This window comes from Lagenorhynchus albirostris, chromosome 12 (assembly GCF_949774975.1).
Source record: "Lagenorhynchus albirostris chromosome 12, mLagAlb1.1, whole genome shotgun sequence".
Classification (NCBI taxonomy): domain Eukaryota; kingdom Metazoa; phylum Chordata; class Mammalia; order Artiodactyla; family Delphinidae; genus Lagenorhynchus; species Lagenorhynchus albirostris.
In genome coordinates, this window is record NC_083106.1 from 27965224 (window position 1) to 27989470 (window position 24247).

The following is a 24247-nucleotide window of genomic DNA, read 5'->3' on the forward strand; positions in this document are numbered from 1 at the left end:
TATTCTATGAACAATGATGAGATAATTCCATAGAATAAGGTCTTTTTTGTTGTTGTTGAGAATATTTTAAAATAGTTGGTGTGCTTTTACAAGTATAATATTTATTACAAAATCTTTGTCAGGTAGATGGTATTGGTGGTGATACCCTTATTTTGCACATGGGATAAACTCAGTCTCTGGAGTATTTGATGACTAGGTCAAGGCTCAAGGTCGTGAATGTTTTGGTGGCAGAGCCTTAGATTTCCAGCCATGCTGATTAGAACTGATTACTGCAGGGTGGAAGATATCCGTAGAGTTTAAAGCACCCTAGGACTGAAGAGTGGGGGATGCCTCATTAATGGCTACGGAGAAGTTAGGGAATTATAGACTGATGAGACATGGCAGCATCTTTTATGAAGAAATCATTATTACATATAAGTTTCTATGGTTTTTTCTCTTACCTCTTCTTAATTTAGCCTTTCCCATTTCTAAATAGTCTCAATTATTATCTTCCCTAATTTAGAATATTTAATATTGTTTTACTTTCTACTTATTGAATGAGAAAATAGTCCTTGAAAATAAATCTATAAAAGATCTTTTTTGTTTTAAAGAGTTCTTTCCTTCAAAGCTTCAGTTATATAGTCTTTAAAAATTTATTGATCACTGCCCAGTCTTTTTCAGAATATTTGCCCCATTAACCCTTACAAATGACTTTTCCATGTTATTTTCTCCTCCTTTTTGTTTATTTTTCAGGGTCAGATCAAATCTCATTTCATTTGTTAAGTTGTTCCTAATTACTCAGGTGCATACATAGAATACTCTTGCTTATTCTTTCTACACCTTAATCTCCACAGTGTTTATAATTGTCTCAGAATAGTGTATAAACTCTTTGAGGGACTTCCCAGGCGGTCCAGTGGTTAAGACTTCACCTTCCAATGTAGGGGGTGCGGGTTCGATCCCTGGTCAGGGAGCTAAGATCCCACATGCCTCGGGGCCAAAAAAACAAAACATAAAACAGAAGCAATATTGTAACAAATTCAATAAAGATTTAAAAAAAAAATGGTCCACATCAAAGAAAAAAATATGATTCATACCTTTTTTTTAAATCTAGCTCTGTCACTGCCCAAGGCTGCATAATCTTTGGCAAATCAACTGTTTTGAACTTTAGTTTCTCTAAAGTAAAGTAGGAATAATTATACCCATTCTGCGTGGTTGCTGTGAAGGTAAAAAAGAGCATATAAAAACCTCCTGGCAGGAAAGCGTACAAGAGTGCCCATAGGAAGTGCCAGGTGGACTTTCTAGAACCCAGCGCTCTAAACACTAGGAGGTGGCTGGTATTTTATTTATTTATTCATTCATTCACTTATTTATTTATGGCTGCGTTGGGACTTCGTTGCTGCACATGGGCTTTCTCTAGTTGCCGCGAGCGGGGGCTGCTCTTCATTGCGGTGCGTGGGCTTCTTATTGCAGTGGCTTTTCTTGTGGAGCACGGGCTCTAGGGGCGCAGGCTTCAGTAGTTGCAGCACCTGGGCTCAGTAGTTGTGGCTCGCGGGCTCTAGAGCGCAGGCTCAGTAGTTGTGGTGCACAGGCTTAGTTGCTCCGCGGCATAGGGGATCTTCCTTGACCAGAGATAGAACCTGTGTCCCCTGCATTGACAGGCGGACTCTTAACCACTGTACCACCAGGGAAGTCCAAGGTGGCTGATTATAAGTGCAGGAAGTAGGTAGAGAGTAAATTGAGGTTATTGCCTTAAGAAGAGAACTAAGATAACTTGCAAAAACAATAGAGATCAACTCAAGGTTTCAAAACTTAAACCCTTAGGGGTTGATCATTAAACTCTGTTTCTTGAATGCTTGTTGTGAGTAGAGCACTGTGTTGTGTGCTTTGTACTATGTGGACAGGTGTATGAGGCATTTCTTATCCTCAAAGAGCTAGTTAGTCTAATATTGATTGTGTTGTAAAGACCAAAGGAATTAGTCGAAAGAGCGTAAATCTTGTGGATATGTAAGCAGGAAGTTTCATTAAATTCATCAAGTCTATGACAGTCGTGTGGTGCTAGGGAAATTTGGCTTTGAATCCTTTACAAAGGAATATACATTGAAAAATGTCTTCAGGAAAGGGACCTAGATAACTTCATATTCAAGAGACAGAGCCAAGTAGATTTTGCTGCTTAGATCTTAACCCCAGGAAGGAAACAGTAGAATTCTGGAAGAAGTAGTCCAGCAAGGGGTAACCACTAGGGGTAGAAGAAGCGTTGCTTTAGAGACAAATGGAGTATGAGAAAGGAGAAGTGGACAGGTAGGTGAGCTGATTAATTAAGTACATGCCCTGCTGCTAAGGTGAAGTCACTTCTTTGTTCCTTGGTTTTGTTGTTGTTGGTTTTTTTTGTCTACAAAACAAGCAGGTTGGACTTGATTAACTGGGTAGCTGTTATTTTCATCCAAATGAAAAATCTAAAAGATGATCAATTCTTCATCCTACTAGAGACTGAACACTAATCACTAATATATTAATCACTAATATATGAATCTTCAGAACATGTTTCTTTCTGGTGACTATGATTTGGTGGGTGGGTTTTACATGACTTGGGGGAGGACATTGGTACTTTTCTTTGGAATGGCACATTTTAACCTCCTAGTAGGCTATTTGATTTAAAGGACACCTTAATGGTTTGGGAGTCACAGACACATACATCCACAGAACTAGAAACCGTTTAATTTACTTCATTATGTAGACGAGAAAACGGAAGCTAGTGAAATTAAATGAACTGTTTAAGCTGTAAAGTAGGTAACAGTTAATTAGTGGCAGAGCAGGAATCAGAATCCAAGCTCCTTATTTGCATCCAGTACTCATTCCATATGCTGCCATTATTTTGGGACTTTCAGTGCTCAGTTTCTTGAGGTTGTTATACAGAAAATGGATTTGTTATTTGGTTGGGGAAGATGAAGGAATACAGTAAACATTTTACACTTTTATGTGATGGATATATGTATCTCTTACTGATCCATGACTGATTATTTTAGTTATTAGTTCATTTCTGACCTGTCAGTAGATTTTGCCTGTCATCAGCATGATGCTAGTTACGAGGGGGACTGTATAATGCGGTTGGATAAGTCAAAGTATGTCACATTGCCATTAATAACAGCTTAATGGAAAATTTACTAAATGTATGTTTTCATTGACTATGGAGAACATCAAATTGAATTAACATATTTCCAAAATAGCCTGAATCAAGGTTATCTCTCAAGTGGAGGGTTCTAGGATTGGAATTATTGAACCCCTTGAAATAGCATGCAAAATTTTGTGTGTGTTGTATTTCTCTGCCAAGAGTGTCCCATTGTTTTCATTAGCTATTTCAAAGGGGTATCTGACCTAAATAAAAAAGTTTATGAACCATTGCTTTAATGGGTTATATTCAGATCTGTAGTACTTTTTCCTCTAAAAAATACTTTCATTTACATAACCAAATTTTTGAAATACTACATCTTAGGTTTGAGGTTTGATATCCTCTAGATAGGATCACCAGAAATGAAAAATAATATATTTACTGCATCCCCAGAAATATTACAGGTTCATATTGTGACTTTTCTTTGCTTAAAGATCCACCTACTTTTTTAAAAAAGTCAACATTAACAGTATTTCAATGTACTAAATGTATAAGTGAGTCAAGGGATTTTTTACACACAAAATAGAAGGTATTAAAATTAATCTTAATAGGAAGTGGGGATTAGCCCTGTATAGCCTGGACTGAGACGTTTTTATGCTTTACGGTTCTTTTTCCCTGTTTTGACAGAGGCCAAAGTCTGCCATGCCTCTATCAGTCAGGGTGTTCTCCCCACCTACACACACGACTGCCCTGCCCCCTCCTCTCCCTCACCATCACCATCACCATCACCATCACCATCACCATCATGCTCTCAGTTTCCTCCTTCCTTATCACTCACTCACCTCTCACTCTTTTTTACCTTTGCTAGAACTTTGGAACTGCTTTTATCCTGGAAATCAAACCCCTCCACAATTCTCAATCTGTTTTCCTAGTGTTTTTTTCTACTTCCTTGCCTTACTTCATGTATATCCTCTCAAACCCCAGGGTCTGGAAGGTCAACTTTATTTTCTTTTCTGCCTTTTCCAACAATTATTCCTTCACCCACCCTCCTTCCTTTTCTCCCCTTCCATCTCTGCTCCTTTGAAGTTTCTGTCTTTTGCCCGAACCAGCCTTTTATTACTCTTCACTGCTCTCATCTCCTGAACAATCTCATGGTTACTTTTCCTTATTCATCAAGACTTTGGAAGCTGGCTGACAGTGTTCTTCTACACCCTAAACTCTTCATGATCATAGCTTGTGCATCAATGTGAAGAAACAAGTCCAGCGGCCTGGACTTGCAGTTCCTTGACCCCCTCATTTCCAGTGACCTTCCCCTCTCGTCAGCAATTCACTGTAACTCCGCCTCTTCCGAAATCATGAAACCGCTTGTCCCATTCTGACAACAGCCACCTAGTTGTACTTCTTACATTGTTACCTTTTCTTGACCTTTGGACCCCTCAACTTTCTTTCAGTACATCAGTACTCTTCCTTTGTCATTTTATTTGTTTAATTCAGCTTAGAGCTCATTATTTATCATTTCAATAACTTTCCCCCCTTTTGTTGCCAGTACCTTCAACCACCTTGTTACTCTGCCCTTTTTTTGTACCTGTTGGGTAGAAACTTCACTCTGAATGAAGCAGTCAGTGTCTTCTCTGTGCATGTTCCTGAATGGCTGAACCTTGCTGGAAAAAGCCACATGGATAGGCAGATGGATTCCACTGCAGATTCGTTATTGCAGATCTTAAATGGACCCTCAATACTATCCAACGATTCCCCTGTTTTTGTGTGTATTCAACTCATTCTTTGTGCAAAGATTATTGAAAACTGTATTTGCTTCACCAGTCTTTTTACTTTTCTCATTCACCCTCAGTCTCACCAGGTAACTTGTTGCTATGTTACGGAGAGAATAGAAGCTAACTGTCAGGGGTTTTCATCTTCTAGCTTCTCAACATTGTATGAGAATGTTGAGATCTGGCTTCTATTACAGTAAAAGTGCCTTTCTCCTATTTTAGTTCAGTTTCTACCTGTGCTTTATGTCCCATCCCTCTCTACATTCTCAGAAATTCTAAAATATCTGACATGATCTTTTTTCTTCCTGATATTTTCAGCCAGCCCTTTCAGTTTTATGTTCTCCATCAGATGATGCCATGTTTCCCTTTTGCTACCATTCTACCACATTCCTCCCTTTCCGACCAGATTTTTTTGAGAGGGTCATTAGTCCATATCTACAATTGCTTATCTAAAGCCCTTGGGACCAGATTTGACTCAGAACTCAGATTTTTTGGATTGAGAAAAGCATTAACGTCTGTGGTATGATCACCCCAGTGGAATTTGGGGCAGCACCCTTTAATCATCACATTGTTATTTCTGCACTGAAATGTATGGCTTTCCACTTTAAATGGGATAAATAAGGGCTACAAAAAGCTTCACTTTAGTCCAGGTCAGGTTTTGCTTCCAAATGAGTTAAAACAAAAAACCTTAATTTTTCAGAGCTTTTGGATTTTGGAATTATGCGTAAGAGATAGTGGACATGTACTTGCTGCCTGTTTTCTCACCTTCTTTTCTTTAACCCATTCTGGCTTTGCCTTCCCTCACTTCTCTCAGATGGTTCTTGCTAACTCTACCAATGACCTTTATCTAAAGGAATCGTGTCACTAGTGAATGTTTTCAGTCGTCTCACTTGACTGAACAGCAACTTCAGACTCTGGTGATGCCACTTCCCTTAGCTTCCTGGGCACCATCCTCCCCGGCCCTCCTCTGTCACCTTTTTGTAGGCTCACTGTCCTCTTTCTTGCTGTCCTCTATCTGTGATTAAAGGTTGAATTTCTTCCAAGGCTTTGTCCTGAGACCACTCCTTTTCTTACTCAGTATTCTCTCCCTTGGTGATCTCACTTATGTCAGTGCCTTCAACAACTAATTATGTACTGATGAATCATAAATATATGCTCCAGCCCAGACTTCTCCTTTGAGTTTGACCCTTTGTTTTATCTTCTCTTCTCTTTCCCTTCCCCCCACTTTCTTACATCATTTTGTTGGCTTCCAGATGTGTTAGAAAAAGCATTAGGATCTTTGCTGTGGCTTAAAGGTCCTGCATTGCCTGGCCATTGCCCCCCTCTTCAGCTCCATTTAACTATGTTCCCTCTCCCCTCTGCTTTTACTCCCTCTGAAGGCCATGCTGCCTCCTACAGCAGGGCCCTCATACAGCTACTCTCTGTTTGGAATGCTCTTCCTTTCTGGGTAGTTTATTCTTGCTCATTTTTCGTGTCTTCACTTAACTCTCATTTTCCTATGGAAGCACTCTAATTCATGTGCCCTGTCACCAAATCTGATAGTACCGTATACAGATTATAACACTAATAACAGTCGTAATTTTATTTTTTGTGATCAGTTTTCTCCACTAGACTGTAAGCTCTCTCAGTACAAGGATTATGTCTGCTTTTGTTCACCACTATATTTCCAGCGTAGTGCTTGGCATATAGTAAGCAAATAGCAAACATTTTGAATGAATTATGTACATTAATTTATCTTTTCTAATTTTTAAAAGTAATTTCTGTATATATATTTACCAGTGTAGCAATGCGGTTTCCATAGTTTTATGTGGACCCAATCCTGATGGTACTCTTACTGAAAATAATAAAGATACATTCTGAAGAATTTCATATATATTTTATAAAGGATCAAATGCATAAAAGTCTTACTTTGATCTAGCTCGTAATTTATTCTCCTTCATGTTCTTAATTTACTTTTTCTATGTTGACTTCTTCCCCCGTATTCTGTGGAGATATCAAATATCTTACTAAGTCTAGTATTGTGAGCAAGTGAAATATATGCAGTATCTAGCACAATTCAGCAGACTCTCAACTTGCTCATCAGTTTGTAGGTATCACGATTAAAAATAGTTTAGCCATCTGCTAACTGACTGGACAATTTTAGTATTGTGAAAGGGTGTGGTAGGAGAGGGAGATACAGGGTCTAGGTATAATGTCAGAATGAGGCTCAATGCAGAAACCACCTTGTGACCTCTTAATACTGAAACTTAAGAGTCAGTTCAAAATTAGGAAGAGATTTGGTGGAGGTTAAGCACAGCAGAGTCCTGACAATGGGGGATTTCCCAGAATAGGGTGACAGAAGAATTTCTTTCAGCATTTTAAAATTTCGCTGAATATTTTTTAGAGAAAAAATACGTATAAAGATGTGATTCTGTGAAAATTACCATAATATGTATTTAATGTGTAATAAATATTTCTAGGAATCAATTTGAATTAACTAGACTTTTATATTTTACTCTTTCATTAGGAAAATCAATAGATTCCCAGTCATCTCGAAGTGAATCTGAAATTGTGCCAAAAGTTGCTAAAATGACTGTATCTGGAAAGAAGCAAACTATGGGATTTGAAGTGCCTGGGTAAGGTTTTTAACCCTTCCCCCCTTTTTTGAAATTAGTATTGTCTTCTTGTTAGACTGTAAGAAAGAGAATCTATTTCAATTTTGCATAATATAATCATTGAAGTATAATGGGTCCTCAGTATGGCATAGTACAAAGAAAAGGGGATGAGAAATTAAGCTTGATTCTAGACTTACCTATGTATATTAACCTACCTCACTGTCAATTTCCTTATACAAATTAAATATAGCTACTTTAACGTTAAAAACCTATGATTTTGTGAAATCTAGCACTGTGAGGTAGGGAATCCTTTGCCACTAGATGGTGTAAGCAAGCAGTGTTTGGGAATTAAATGTAGTTGGTGAATCAAGGAATCATTAATTAAAATTTTTTTACTATTATCTTTAAACTCTTTTAGATTTTCATACTGAATAAAATGGATCAGTATAACAAAGACAAAATATAAAATAAAACTTACCTAGAATTGCAAATATCTAGTGAGAAATGATAATAAGTCATACTTTAGTAGCACTCATTTATTCTTTCTTTTCACAGTCTTTAGGATTCTCTCAGGAGTTTTTATAGACAAGGAAAGTGGGTTACTTGAGACATAACAGCACAGTTTAAAGACATTAACTTTATTTTTTTTTTTTTTTTTGGCCGCACCGTGCAGCATGTGGGATCTTAGTTCCCCTAAAGACATTAACTTTAAACTTCTTTAAAAGTTTTCAGGTTTTTCAATCATTTCCTATATCTATTATTTATAAATTATATATATTTTGTCTATCAGACACGAAACACTATTATCAAATATAAACAATAGAGGATTTTTTTCCCCCAATTTCAGGAAATACAAACTCAGCAGCCATTTTTTTCTCCCTTACAACATTCTTTTATGTAAATTAATAGAAGTATCCATGAGTCTTGGTTGGGAAGAATGTTAATGATTACCTAGTTCATTTTTTTTGTTTTATTTTATAGAAGCAAGACTTTATTCATTAGATTTCAAATTTAGTGAGGGAAAGAAGTCCATATCTAGGACATAGTAGGCATTCAGTATATGTTAGTTAAATGAATGAATGAAAACGTTAATTTTTAATTTGAGTAACTTTAGCCCGTTAAAATAATTCTGAATCCTGATTCAGTAACAAAAAGCTCAATGTATGTCTTTTCTCTCTGAATGAAGGTTGGGTTGTAAGAATCGTAAGTACCTTTTTTATTCTCATGTCTTGAGTGCCATTTAATCCTATTATGGAATTATTTTCATTGAGAGAGGAAAAAATAAATAGAATACACAATTCCTTGTTCTAAGGATTTTATAATCTTATGCAGAAGGTTTAGAAAGCAACATGCAGATGAGCATAGTACAAAGAAAAGGGAATGAGAAAATAGGCTTGATTCTAGACTTGTCTATGTATATTAATCTATATATTAGAAGTAAATGCATAGTTATCTATGTGAATATTTATAAAAATAATGGGTAATAAATGATCAAGAAAAAAATAAATAGTAAATATAAGTAAATAATTCTTAGAAACCCACCTCTATGCTTTACAAGTATAATGCAAGCGTTTCAAAATCTTACAAGACTATATGCTTCATGAGGACAGGGACCATTAATGTTCATCATCATATTCCTTTCGTAGAATAGTTGTTTAAATATTTATTGATCAGAGTCCTTGGAGAAATACATTTTATTTTAAAAATAAACCTGGAAATAATATAAAGGTAAAAGGCAGCCTGTGAGCCAATATTTTGATGTGGCCCTGTGGGAGACGTCATCAGAATGTGAAAGGTCTGCAAGTACAAATGGAGATACTCAGAATGCATATAGTTGCTCAAGGACCAAGCTATATTTACTTCAAATACTTTTATAGGATTTTGGGGAGACATTTATAGTAGGGATAATACTTAGGCTGTTGTTTTGATTTGGTCTCAAGAAAGCACAGAGAAACATAAACACTTTTGAGTCAAGATTTCAGCATCATAGATTTCTACATAGTGTGATTCCCAGTGGCAGCTTATAAAGAAAGAATAATGCATTTCTTAGAAGAAACTGAAACAGCAAACTTTTTCTTCACTAATAGTAAAGATAGTAAATATTTCTCTAGAAAGTGCAGTAAGTAAAAATCATTAGAACCTTGCATAGAGAACAAATAACTCTGTGCTTAACCTCTTCAATCTAAATTATTAGCTTTCCAGTATCATTTAAATAACTCTCAAAGAAAGATTAAGCCTCTAGATTCATGTAGAAATATTGGAAAGATGGAAAGATTGGAAAATCTTGGAAAGATGGTTTTAAAAAAAACAGACCGGTCACTTTAAAATAGTAGATAAGGTTACAAAATTATATCAGAAAGCACCTGAAAAAATATTCAACCAACCTATACTTTCTTTTGTACCAGTCAGTAATTATAATCCTGAACCCAGAATGGTCATTTTTAGATCTCATCTTTGAGATTTTTCAAAATCTTAAAACATTAGCTTTTACTTCATATTACGCAGGAGTTTTTACTAAGTACAGACTTTCGTCGATGCTTTTCTAATTACTTTGACCCTTTTCTCTAACATTGTACAGTTTAGTGAACTAATTTGCAGTTTGCCTAAAATTTACTTGAAGGGAATGTTATTATGAAAGTGAAAGAAAAGCAAACCTTTCATGTTACTGAATTGTAAATGAAATAATCGAGTCAGGCCATGTTTTGTGACGCTCTTCCTATCCTGAGCAGGGCTGCCTGGATGGGTGGATGAGCTGAGTTTCAGGCCTCAACCCACTGTGTCAGCCATAGCTGTTCTGCTTTTATCTGTTTTCCATGTTGGAGTTAGCGTGAGCTTTCCTTTGAAGAAAAGCCTCTGTCACTGAAAACAGAAAGATTTGCAGCCAGAGATTGTGATTTCTCTCAGGTCTGATCAGAACCAGGTTCTGTGACGTGACTAGTCATTCTGGTTGAATACTTTCATTGTAATTTGTAGGGTTTTTTTTTACTCCCCTAAATGCAGAGTTATCATGTTTTTGTTTTAGAGAACTAGCAGTGGTCATTCAAATAAATGTTTGCAAATTATAGTTTAAATTTGATTTACTTAACTTGGTTGGACTCTTAAAAAAAAGAATGGGAACATTTTCCACATACTGATATTTTTTCCCTGTAGTTTGAGATGAAGCTAATCTGTCTAAGCAGTGTTAAAAAGTGAACACCAAAGTTGGTTAGTGGAGATTTGCAAAACCAAATAAAATGGGAATGAATATGAGGCTTTTAATGAAGTTGCAAATATAACGAATGTGATTTTTTCCTGAGGCGTAGGAGGAAGGGTCAGTGTTGAGCACGTAAAAACACCCTGAGGGGGAACAATGAATCTGTTTTTGTTATTGTGGGCAAGAAGAAAATATTGGCAGATTCACTGTTCGTATACATTTCCATTAGCTGCAATCCTTAAGTTATTTTTGTAAACTGCTTTCTGTATGTAATTCTTCTCTGCCAGATCCACATTGAGTCACATGTAATTGGTTTCATTCTTAATAACTTGCAATTTAACCTGTTCTTTGTCCTAATTCTGTGTCCTAATTCTGTGAAGGAAAGGTAAGACAAATCGTAGTCTGGTTGATTAGATTACATCCTTTATAGCTATCCATGGCATAGCACTGTTATAGTTTCTATGGAGGATAGTCCAAGAACTATCGAAGAAATAACATCAGTGTTTACTTTTGGAGGCAATGTCATTGTCAAGGAGGAAATAAGTTAAGCTAGATGGTATTGCTTCTACTTTACATATCTGAGTTCCTCAATAGATTGTAAGCTTTTGGGATCAGTTGATAACTTTTTCATTTCTTTATCTTTTCTTCTCAACATCAGTGCTAGTATATGTTAATATAGTTTTTAGTGAATCAAGTGTTTGTTGAATTAATGAATTAAAACTCTTTTGCCAAAAGTAATAAGAAAATGTACACATTTAGCAATATCTCTCTTACGGATAGTGTTTGAGCAAAAAAAATTGTAAGTCTCTGTCTGGTTGGAGGAATGAGTTAGGGATAAAACTGATAAAGCTATTTTTTTAGTACTGATTTATCTCCAGGAACACAATGCCAATTTTTACAAAATATCTCCTTTATGCCATCTGTTTTGATAGGATTGTATGGCTAAGCTATGGGCTTACACATTGAATTTCAGTTATTTTATGGGATATTTTCTTCTTATCTTAGTTTTTGGTCGTCTGTTTTTCTCCTGGGATCTTCCATGTATGTATTTGTGTGGTTTGGGTCTAGCTACTTATCATTTCCACCTTAACAGACTCTAGCCACTTAGTGAAGATCATTTTTTGGTCTGCAAGTGTAAGGAATATGAAGAGACAACTTCCCTGCCCTTCTGACATTATAGGATATCAGTCGAATTGTTTTAAGCACTTTATTCCTATCTATGCTTTCTGTAGAGTAACTGCTGAAGAAAATGGTCATATTTTCCACACACCTCAAAAAGGACATTCTAGTGAAGATACCGGCCTTGTTTCTTCTGATGTACTTGAGACCGCTTCTAAATCAGCCCTTCCATCCCACACCATTCAAGCATCAGAAGAGCAGAGTTCAACACCGACACCAGTGAAAAAGTCTAGCAAGCTGAGGCAACAAATAGATATCAAAGCGGAGCTGGAAAAGCGGCAAGGAGGGAAGCAACTCCTCAACCTAGTGGTCATTGGTAATGCCCTTTGTTCCTCTGGATTGTCAGTCAACTGCTTAAGCCCAGAAACTTTCTAGTGGCAGCATGGAAACTCGTTCCACTCTGCATTTCTCTGTGGGTGTAAATAGACATGAAGCAAGGAGGCATTGCATCATAATGTCAAGTTTCCAAGGTCACTCTGGGTGAAATAATGCCAAGTCACTAAAGAGGTCATTAGACTTGGTTGTGGCATTTTCATTTTGTGAACATTTGAAAATTGCCTGTCTCATTGATAATCTTAATTTCCAGAAATAAAGGAAAATTTCCCCCCTTTAAAGAGACATGCTTTTTTCCCTCCATTTAGACATCTTAACTGTTATTTGATAAAAATTGGTATTTATTACTCTAAACACTGACATGAACTATTGAATTACATATTCCTGCAATGCCTCAATGTGAACAACATCTAGAAAATGTATCTAGTATTAATCCTCAATCAATTTTCCTTAGGTCATGTTGATGCTGGGAAAAGTACTCTGATGGGCCATTTGCTTTATCTTCTGGGTAATGTAAACAAAAGAACTATGCATAAGTATGAACAAGAGTCTAAAAAGGCTGGCAAATCTTCGTTTGCATATGCGTGGGTCTTGGATGAGACTGGCGAAGAAAGGGAAAGGTAGTCACTATATTTCAAAATTTTCATTCTGAAATGGTATATAGTCTTTTAAATAAGTATGTAAATATGTTGAATATGCATGAAACAAAGCATGAAATATTTTAGAGACTATTTTTAGAAAAAAGTTTTCAATTATCAGGGAAATGTTTTTATTGTAGTTTTCATTGTAGTCTACATACATTTTTTACTCTTCCAAATTCTATGAAAATAGTTTAAAAAATGTTTATTAAAAATTTTTTTTAAAAGCAGAGAAAAAGGCAGTAAAAACCCTTAGCTAATTATTCTGTGGGAGAAGTTTCGGTTGTCACTTCCCTGAGTATATGTCAAATTGTCTTGATTTTGAATGAAAATTATGAGCAAGACTCTTAATTTAAAATTAATATATATAATGTTAATATACATAAGATTATTATATCAGGTTATAAAGGAAAGGTAACTTTTTGTAGTAAACTGTCTTCTGTCTAGAATCAAAATGACCGGTAAATTCAAATTACCAGGCTTAATTCATCTTTATACTTTCTGTACTATGCTTTTATGAGACAGAGTCAACAAACAAGTAATTAAACCTGTCTCCTACCAGGTAGATCTAATCCATTTGGTTACTTCTGTATGTGTTACTGTGTTCAATGCTAACTTTGGTGAGATTTTAGGAGAATATAGATATTCATATACCTCTGGCCAAAGTATTTCTTTTGAAGTCTTTTTAGATATTTCATGTTAGAACTGGTAGGGATGGGGAAGCCAATGGCACCTTTGTCAGGAAAGAAAGAGGACACTTATAATTAAGTGAAATGGCAAATATACCTACTGTCTCAAAATAATAAAGACTGAAGCCCTCTGAAAATCCTGAATCAACAAAGAAGTTACTCTGTTCTCTGATGTCTTCATTCTGAATATGATTAGAGAACATATTTGGATTTTCATACTTTTTAAAAGTATGTTTATTTTCTTGGAGTATTGATATAAGATAATTCTCAATAAAGCAGGTCACAATATTCCTTAGCTCTTCTGGTAAATAGAATTTTATATCATAGAGGTTTGAGTTTTGTTTTGTTTTTTCCTTGTAGGTGTCTTTCTTATTCTTCATAGTATCACAAGCTTGTTTTACAACCTAGTAAGAAAAAATAGTTGGACAGTTACACATTTTGGGAAAATGAATATTGGAAAACAGAATTTTGTATGATATCAGTATTAGAAGACTAAATTTCCACCTATCAGCTTATTAAGCAGATTATTGACATGGCTTTTTAGTTTTTTTGTACTATCTATTAAGTAGGTAAAGAGATTGAGGACAGTATAATTAAGTTAGAATGGCTTTGTTTGAATTTACTTCATGTGTGAGTTGAGCAGGCAAGTAAGCTAATAATCTATCTCCTAGAATAATTAATAATTTTAGTGTTTTTTAACAATAAATCTGCTAGTTGGCTGTCATATTTTTGCTGCTGGTAGTTTTCTGTTGCTCAGCATGCTACAATTTTTAGAATATTCCTTTATTCTGTAGGTAGCAGAAGCTTCCATATACATAATGGGAGTTTTAATTCACCACTATATATTCCTTAGTAGCATTTCAAAAATACAGTGAATTGCTTATCCTACCATGTTAAATATTTATAAATCCTCTGTTCTGCTCATGTGTTGGACAGAAATTAGTAGCCTGAGTGACATTTTCATATCCTCTCAGTTACAAATGCAGAGCAGAGCTGGGTCAAAAGAGTATGGTCAAAGCAGTCCAGGGAGGAGCTCAGACTCAGTCTTGGTTCATCACTATTCTCAGGCACTTACTTGGGGATTATTAAAGAGAATTAAGTATCATTTTTGCAAACTCAAATGGCCCATGGTTTCGGATTAAACTAGAATAACTTGACTAAGGAGACCCACAGTTACCTGACTGCTAGGGTGAACACATAATTTACCATTATAATTGTTGGGACACTTTGGTAGTAGAAGGGAGTGCTCATTCCTTACTATGGACTATCCTGGGCAAACCAGGATGAATAATTACCTAGTTTATTGCCCATGTGATTTCCCTTTTTAAATTCCTGCAGTCTAGAAAGACTTGCTACTTTTGTAGACCCTCCTGGGCTTCCTTATATCTGAATCTATGTTTCTGTGGCTAAGAAGAGGCACTGTGTTGGACTCCAAGAGGATGACATGGGATGTAAAACCACTACTGTCCCTGTCTCTCAATTGTTAAAAAATTGTTCATCTCCTTTGATATTTCCTGTTTGCTAAATGTGTAACATACTGACCAGCCTTACAAATGAAAGTTTTATAAGTTTATTTCTATAATTAGTGAAGCATAAATGTAAGAAAATGAGGAAAGGTACATCCTGATAGTGGTCATTCTTCATTTTTATCTTTTCTCATCTGCAATATTTATTGTTTCCCACTCCAGATATGTCCCTATATATCTTTCTTTGTTCACAATCTGTACTGCTTCTTACTGAAAAAAAAAAGGAAATGGGAAGCATCAATCATTTTGATTAAGCTCTTGTTGTATCCAAACCTTGTTTTAAAGCCATACCAGTGTGATCTGTTACAGCAGAAATTCCAGATAGCCTAATTATTCAAAATAATAGACTATATAATAGAATTCCCATTATTACTTAAGAATTTAGACTGTCATTTCACCTATATTATTAAACAATCCATAACACTGATTATTTCTATGGTGCATTCTAACCATTTTATGTTTTCTTTAAGGGGAGTAACAATGGATGTTGGTATGACAAAGTTTGAGACCAAAACCAAAGTTATTATATTAATGGATGCTCCAGGCCATAAGGATTTCATTCCAAATATGATTACAGGAGCAGCCCAGGTACCAGATATTTTCTTAACCAAAGTACACTGATTGTACATAAAATTTCCTGATGCTGAGGTTATAATGCTAGGATTATAACTTTTAAAATATTAAAATTTTAACTTTTTAAAAAATTTGAAAAAAAATAGAGAAATGTATTTTTCATGATCTCTATTGGTGCTTTATAAAACCTTTTTTAATTTATTACAAAGAAGCAAATGTATAAAAGCTACAAATTTCTTTGTAGTAAAAATAATGGTAAGGGCTCAATGAGGCATAGCTTTATAATTCATTTATTACTAAGTTGGAGTGAATATTTCAACATCTGCCTTTTTACTATATTTATATTCAAGTCATATATCTTTTTAAAGAGCTAATTTATGCAGAAATAGTGAAGCTTGGGAGTCTTCCCCCTGTGGTTTATTTGCTTTCTTAAGATTAAAAAACCATTGCAATTTGTAAGCTTACATGATTCTTAATGAGGATACTGAAAAAACCAAAGATAATAACTTTAAATAATTAAAACAATGCAAATAGCACTACACATATAGGACATTGATTTCTTCTCTAATAGATGACTACTGGAAAATATGGAGAGTTCAGAAGTTTGTGTCACTTGGCAAAAGTGTTCAATGATTGACCATTTTCTGAGTTCTTCCACCCATTTAAAGGGAATGTTTATCAACAAATGTTATCAGCATGTCAACCTAAAAAGGATGTTATATGAATAAATTAGAATATATTTGAAGATAAATAAGGAAGTATTTGATTCTATTTAAGGAAGTTGACATATAATTTCAGAATATTAATTTACAGTCCATGGACTGAATGAGATAATGAAGATTGAAAAGTAATAATTATCACGTTGATTGACTACTGAATACAGGCCAGACTCTGTACTAGGTATTTTGCATGCATTTAGTTTAATCTAATCCTTGTAACAATTCTGTGAAATACATATTAGCCCCATTTTAAATTGATATACTTCTCATTGCATTTACCAAAGGGTATATTTTTCTTTGTTTCCTTATGTGTATGTGTGTGTACGTATGTATGTATGTGTGTGTGTGTGTGTATGTGTGTGTATGTGTGTGTATGTATATATGTTTTCATTCAGTGAAAACTTACTGAATGTGCCAAGCACAATGGTAGGCAGTGTGGAGATATGATGGACTACAAAGCACATTTTGATAGTTTAATGGGAGAGGCAAACACCAGAACATACAATGACACTGAAATGTTTTTTAATCCTAGAATCTTAGAGTCCGGAGTAATCATAAAGAACATTTACTCCAAACTCCTGATGGAATTAGGGTAGGAAAGGATTTTAGAGATTATTTAATTGAATTCCATTATAAGACAAATGAAGAAATAGGCTCAAAGATATTAAGTAACGTACCCAGTGTATGAGGTACTGTGGTAGGCTTTTCTGGATACAGAGATACATATAGCACATGTTGCCTCTCCTCAAGGAAATCACAGTGTAGAAAGGTAAGACATGTAACAATGAAAGGCTAACACAGATGTACTACAAGAAGAATATACACAGTATACATGATGGATGAGGAGAGATCGCTTTTTACCACTTAAAAGGCTTCCTTGAAAATGTATAGGCATTTAAGCTCCCAAAGACAAGCTGTTGCTTAGAAAGAATAGAGAAATTGCCCAGTAATGTTTTTTGAGATGTTAATAGGAAAGAGGATCAGGAAGGATACTTACTGACTTAGGTATCTTAATACCAGTTCAATGACTTTCAATTTTTAATCTAAAAAAGTAAATATAATTTGACAGTTATTAGCAAAACCTGATGAGAAGGAGATTTACAGTCATTGAGCCTAGGATTTGGATGGTCAGGGCTTTAAGTAAACTACAGTTATCCCCCAGTGTTTCTGTGAGGTGAGATAGCTGTCTATTTGCCTGAGGTGTGAGACCTGCTAGTGACTACACATGAGTGAAAGAGCCAATTTTCACATTGATTGCTTTAGTTTGTGCTCTTAACTAAGAATCCTTGATCAAAAGAACTGGATCTCATTGAAGAAATTAGGAGTTTAACATTAGAAGTCATGAAGGATTGGGTATGAATGATGCACTTAAGAGTAGATATAAAGCAGAAGGAATATTTGGGTAAGAATTAAAGGAAAAAGAATAGAAATAATAGTGTAAATTGCCCCCACCAAAGTATGTACATGATACTTCTGATTTAAATTATAAAGTTCTGTTGTATCCCGAACAAAGTACCTGATAAATTCTTTACTTACTTTATGATCATTTCATTTCCTATTATGGTGTGGATTATATGATGACATGTGAAAATCTTTAAAAACTGATAGCAGAAACATAACCCCTTTGCCTGGTTATAATAATTATTATGTAATCAAATATGGGAATTTTTACTTTTTTATGTCATTATTTTTTTGGCACATGCTCGTGCCAAAATTTTAATCCATTTGTGTAATTCCTTTGATTTGCTTTGTGTTTGGTGTCAGGTTGGAGTCTGCCTTTAAAATCTCACCCACACAACTAATTTAATAATCTGTCCTTTGAATTAAAATGCTGTGACATTATTTGCTGTTTTGATTGTTATTTTTTTCTTTTTTAGGCAGATGTAGCAGTTTTAGTTGTAGATGCCAGCAGGGGAGAGTTTGAAGCTGGATTTGAGACTGGGGGACAAACACGAGAACATGGCCTCTTGGTTCGTTCTCTGGGAGTGACCCAGCTTGCAGTTGCAGTCAATAAAATGGATCAGGTATTTAAAGGCTTCTTGAAAATTCGTTTTCGATGGTAGTTAAGATGATGTTCTGCCGTACTGATGACCTCAGGTGTGACTAGTATACATTTTCTTAGTCCAGTTGTCACATTTTAAAAAATAAATTCATGATGCTAATAGTAAATAAATGAGGTATTAGTAATTTTTAAGCAAGAAGATAAATTCTCACTTTCAGAATTAATTTATAAATCTTAAAGTCATTTTAAGTTATAAAAATGCATATTTATTTTAGTATAAAGAAAACCTGAAATAACCTATATTTCTAACTCCCCCGCCCAATTTTTAACTTTTCATTTTGTACTTCCATCCAATTTATTTTTACACGTAAAAATCTTTTTTTAATAATATTGGGTTCTAGTCTGTTTCATTATCTACTGTTTCAAAAAATTGACAATATTCTTGTTCATGTTTCCAAGTAATTAATAATTTTTATGCAAAGAGGCAAAGAGGTAGTTTTTATAGCTTTATTCTAGTGTATTTTAAAGATACACTAACATTTATTCAGACAGTCCCCTACTTCTGAATATTTCCAGTTTTGTGTATGTGTGTGTTTAGAAATAGTCTATTCTATGGAAATTTCTGGGCCTAAGGATATAAATTTATATTTTAAGACTTGCTGTACATGATGAAAATACCTTTGAGAAAAGTTCTAGTTATTTACTTCTATATGATGTGTTCACTTCCCCAAATTCTTATCAACACTGCTGTTATTAAAAGATTGTATTCCAATTTGATATATAAAACATGATTTTTCTTCTTTAAACTTACTCTTCTATGAATGGTCATAATATTTAAATATACCTTGTATATTATCATTTGTATTTTTTCTTTTGGAATTTATGTAGTTTGCTCATTTTTGAAACTTTAAAAAAATCAATTTGTAAGCTTAATTTAAAGATATTACTATTTCCTTTTGATTTCTTTCATTATGCTTAGGTATTTTCTTACCCTGGGATCAAATTCATATTCACCTAAGTTTTTCTACCTGCTCTTTTATAGTATCATTATTACATATACCTTTTATTTTTTCCCAGTACTTTGGTATGTAAATTTTCAGACATAAAGAAAAGTTGAAAGAATGTTACAGTAACACCCATATTATACCTGCTACATAATATTCTGCCACTTGCTTTATCTCATTTTTGTCTATCTACCCCTGTATCCATCCATTTATCTATCTTATTTTGACATGAATTTCCATGTAAGTTACAAGTTACAGACAGTGTTACATTTACTCCTAAATACTATAGCATGGGAATGGTTATCTAGAGTTCATATTACATATACATACACTAAGATGTCTGTTTGACTTGGGGGGGGTGTCAGTAATTTTATTTTATTTCAGCAGTTGGTCCAGGCACAATTTAATAAGTTATTCACTTTTTCTCCCCACATTTGAAGTCACTTTTAGCATATCCAAAAAATTCTATAAACATTGGAGTTTGTTTCCAGCCTTTCTGTTGTAAGAAAATTTACTTTTAGATCATATTAATAGTAAGATCTGACATTGTGAGCTTTAATTTTAATAGATTTCATATTTAATAGATTTTATAATTTTATAGTCTTGACTGTTTATATTTTATTGCAAAAATTTTAATTTTTTATATATAGCATGGTCTGAAGCATAGTTTTAAAAATAAATTGGATCTTTATCAGGTTAATTGGCAACAAGAAAGGTTTCAAGAGATTACTGGAAAACTTGGGCACTTTCTTAAGCAAGCAGGTTTTAAGGTAAGATAATTTTAAATTTATTTGGGTACTTTCCTTAAGTCTCATCTTACTGATATGAGAGAAAAAACTACTTTGCTATTCTTGTTCAGTATTTTAATTCTTTTTGTTTTTATTTCTCCCTGATATTATGTATGTCTTACATTCTTTGGATTACTTTGTTTGTTTGTTTGTTTGTTTGACTGACCGTTTATTGCCATGCCATGCGTGGCATGCAGGATCTTAGTTCCCCAACCAGGGATCCCTGCAGTGGGAGCGCAGAGCCCTAATCGCTGGACTGCCTGGGAATTCCCTGGATTACTTCATTTTAGAAAATTGCATACATTTTATAAATTGGCTTGGATCTAGTATAAGTAGAAGACTTTTTCTCCACCTATTAAATTAGATGTATAGGTTTAGGGAGGTCACAGAGGAATGTGGAAACTAGTAGAGAGAAATTTCTCCAGCAAAAATGTGAAATATGCCTACGTTACTAGGTAAAAATGCTTGAGTGTTTTGGAAACACTCAATGCTTAATGCTTGTAAGTTTCCCTCCCACAAAATCAAGAAAGTTGAAAACTGTTGTATCAGATAACTTCAGGGCAGTAGTTCTCTGATTTCTATTACTTTTTAAAAAGTACACTGTTGCTTTTGCAAACTTGGTACAGTTATGCTAATAGTGAACCTTTTAATTTTTTAAAAACAATGTTGTATTGAGTTTCATATGTTCAATCTTTTTTATAGGAAAGTGATGTAGCTTTTATCCCTACAAGTGGTCTCAGTGGTGAAAATCTAATCACAAGATCTCAGTCAAGGGAACTTACAAAATGGTATAAAGGACTATGTTTATTAGAACAAATTGGTAAGAATACTGCCATATTAATTTTAATGCATTATGAACTTGATATTAATTATTATTTAGAGTTCTTTATGGGGGACAGTGATATGTGTGAAAAAGCATAGGATTTGTAGTCAGAGGAGCTAGGTCACCGATTTTGAAATTATATGCAATATTTAAACTGATGCTAAATTTTTCTTGTTTAATTAATGCCTGCCCTACCTACCTCACAGACTGTTGTGACATTAATGAGAAAACACATGTGAAAACATTTTATAAACTAGAGTATTATATGAATCACAGTCAATTTGCTGTTAGTATTTATTAAACAATTATTTTCTGAGAGACATGGGAGTATAGTGGACTCATTGGACATGAGTCAAAAATTACTTTAGGGCTTCCCTGGTGGCGCAGTGGTTGAGAGTCCGCCTGCCGATGCAGGGGACACGGGTTCGTGCCCCAGTCCGGGAAGATCCCACATGCCGCGGAGCGGCTAGGCCTGTGAGCCATGGCCGCTGAGCCTGGGTGTCCAGAGCCTGTGCTCCGCAATGGGAAAGGCCACAACAGTGAGAGGCCTGCGTACCGCAAAAAAAAAAAAAAAAAAAAATTACTTTAAAATTAAACCTTGCCATTTTACCATTTTTTCCAGATTCCTTCAAGCCTCCTCAAAGATCTGTTGACAAGCCTTTCAGATTATGTGTATCTGATGTTTTCAAAGGTAAGTGCTACCTCTATTGGCCTACTTCAGTATGGTCCCTGCCTTTCCATTCACTCCTGACCTCTTTTGTTGGACAAAATTATTATGTTGTCTTCAGATTCTTCCTTCTTTATGCCAGTGGTATACAATTATAGTTACTTAACACCCCTGCCTAGAAGAATCTTCAATTTACTTACCATTTCCCCATCTCATACTCACCTTCCAAGTATAAAAACACCCTGACCCTTTATCTGTCTAGCCTCATAGTTTTTTTCTCCCGTTAGATTCCTTTAGTTTCTGTATCCTTCAACTGAACTGGATCATTCAGTATTTCCTAATCACATAGGGTTTTTATTGCCACTATGTCTACCCATGTTGTGCTCTTCTCTCTCTTTACTTGTCCATTTCCTACCCATATATAGCAGTCTGGGTCAGGAAATAGACACCACACATATGTAAAATGGGAAGTTTAATATCAAGGATTATTAATATATTAAAAAGAGTGACTATAAGATACAAGGGCACTACATGGTACCCTAGGGCTGAGGAAGAGAACCCAAGGAAGGACAAACTCAGAAGAGGTGTTGTAGGAGGTGTATTAAATACCTAAGAATACATCCAGTTTAATGTGTACAAGGCCCTACACAGAAAAATATAAAATGGAAATGGAATAAAAGGTCTTAATAAATAAAAGGATGTAACTTATTATTCCAATATATAACTTATATATTGGAATAATCGGTATGGTAAAGATGTCAGCTGCTCCCCAAGTCTCCATTATCACAGAGCAGGAAGTAGAGAGTAGATTTGGAACTGAGCAGCAATAAATTGATAATTCTGGGGTGATAATTGAGGTCACCCACACACATACCCTAAGGTGTTGCTCTGTGTTCTCTGTATCCTCTGTCACTGCATTTTTCATGCAGTTTTATAATTGTTCCTGTGCTGTTTATTTCACTTAGATTGTGAACTCCTTGAGGGCAAGTACTGTCACTTCTATATCCATATTTGCAAGACCTAGCTTAGTGCCTGGCGTATAAAACATACTTAATAAATGTTGTTTAATAAATGAATAAATGAAGGTGCTTCACAAAAATCATTCAATGAAATGGAAATTTATTATTATCATTTTCCAGCATTCTAGTAGAAGAGGAAGTACGGTAATTCTTTTCAAAATGCTTATTATCTATTTAAAATATAAGAGGTGCTTAATTTTCTTTTTGATTAATAGGGTTTGCTGACTCTACTTGTTTACCTCTTCTTTCTTCAGGCAGCTTCCTGGCTTCTGCCTGCATTACTTGCCTCAATCTCAGTTCCCGCTGAGATTATCAAATGAACTCTTGGTTGCCAACGTCAGTACACATTTTTCAGTTCTATCTTACTTCCATCATACTTGAATTTGGCATTACTTCTGAGGCTTGTAGCCACATCCACCTTGAAACTTTTCCCCCTTGGTTTCTGTGACCGACTTTCTCCTGCTCTTCTGTTCCTTTCACCTCTCTGTATCCTCTCTGTGGGCTCCTCTTTCCCTGTCCCTTGACTCGTGTTCTGTCACTTCAGTCCTCTTCTTATTCTACATGCTCCCTTTGGACCGACATCCATGATTTCGTCTATCTCCTGCATCTTGATGCTTCCCAAATCTCCAACCCAGACCTGTTCTCACTCTGCAGATACATCTGCTAACTGCTGCTGGGCATCTCCACAGGGAGTGTGCTCCCAGGGTACCATTCTCATGGGTTTGGTGTGATTGGTGCCCCCCTGAATGCATCTTCTCCATCTGTATGTCTTGCAGATACTTCAAATTCACCAAGGCTAAAATGGATCTTGTTCTTTAATTTTCTATCTCACAGTTAATGCGCATCTCAGATTTTTCTGTTTTTGCGATTATCCCCCATTTACCTTATCACCTTAAATCTGTCATACCTTATTCTCAAATTCTTGAGTTTCTTCCCTTTCTGTAGTCCATGTATGCATTTCAATCAACCTCCCCATCTCTCTGACACAGAAACACCATCATGTCACTTTTCCATTCACAATTCTTTTCTGGTTTCCCATTACTTAACTGAGGATGAAATTCAAGCCCTAAGTGTGATTTATGAGGCCCCGTTATTATTTGTCCCATGTCTACCTCTTTTGCCTCCTGTCTTGCCCTTTCCCTCATTATTCCAAATGGTCCCCATAAATGACACATGACCCATGTGTCATTTATAATTCCATATAAATGACACATGGGTCTTAGCACGTCCCACATTTGGTTATGACTGTGCCTTTGCACGTGCACACAAACTATCTGGTAAACTCCTTTTCCTTCTTCTAAGTGCCTTGCTAAAGTGTAGTCATTCCCCATCATCATGGATTCTTTGATGAACCTTGTTTTTTTTCCATTGCACATTATACATAACATTTGTCTCAGGACAATGTAATTGTTTTTGCCTTTCTCTTCACTAGTGTAAACTCCTTGTAGGTAGGGGCTTATATTTTCATCTCTTTATTCCCAGAGTTTAGCACTGTGCCTGGTACTTAGTAAGTATTCAATAAATTTCATTTCAATAAAATTGAAAAAGGAATGAATTCCCACTTTTTCTAATATAAATATTTTTATTTATAAGAAAATCAAGAGTAGAATGTGGTGTGTCATATTTAGTAGATATATTAAAAATTC

At 35.0% G+C, this 24247-nt stretch overlaps 1 protein-coding gene across 2 annotated transcripts in view; it reads left to right on the forward strand.

The window, feature by feature from the left end:
- HBS1L (HBS1 like translational GTPase) overlaps positions 1–24247 on the forward strand; it is an 81868-nt gene that overhangs the window by 44557 nt on the left and 13064 nt on the right. For both annotated transcript variants that reach the window (XM_060167742.1, XM_060167741.1), the window contains 8 exons: positions 7361–7469; positions 11874–12136; positions 12608–12773; positions 15477–15594; positions 18176–18322; positions 20000–20074; positions 20795–20912; positions 21538–21606. In XM_060167742.1, coding sequence (XP_060023725.1) covers positions 7361–7469; positions 11874–12136; positions 12608–12773; positions 15477–15594; positions 18176–18322; positions 20000–20074; positions 20795–20912; positions 21538–21606 — 1065 coding nt within the window. The remainder of the gene's footprint in view (positions 1–7360; positions 7470–11873; positions 12137–12607; positions 12774–15476; positions 15595–18175; positions 18323–19999; positions 20075–20794; positions 20913–21537; positions 21607–24247) is intronic.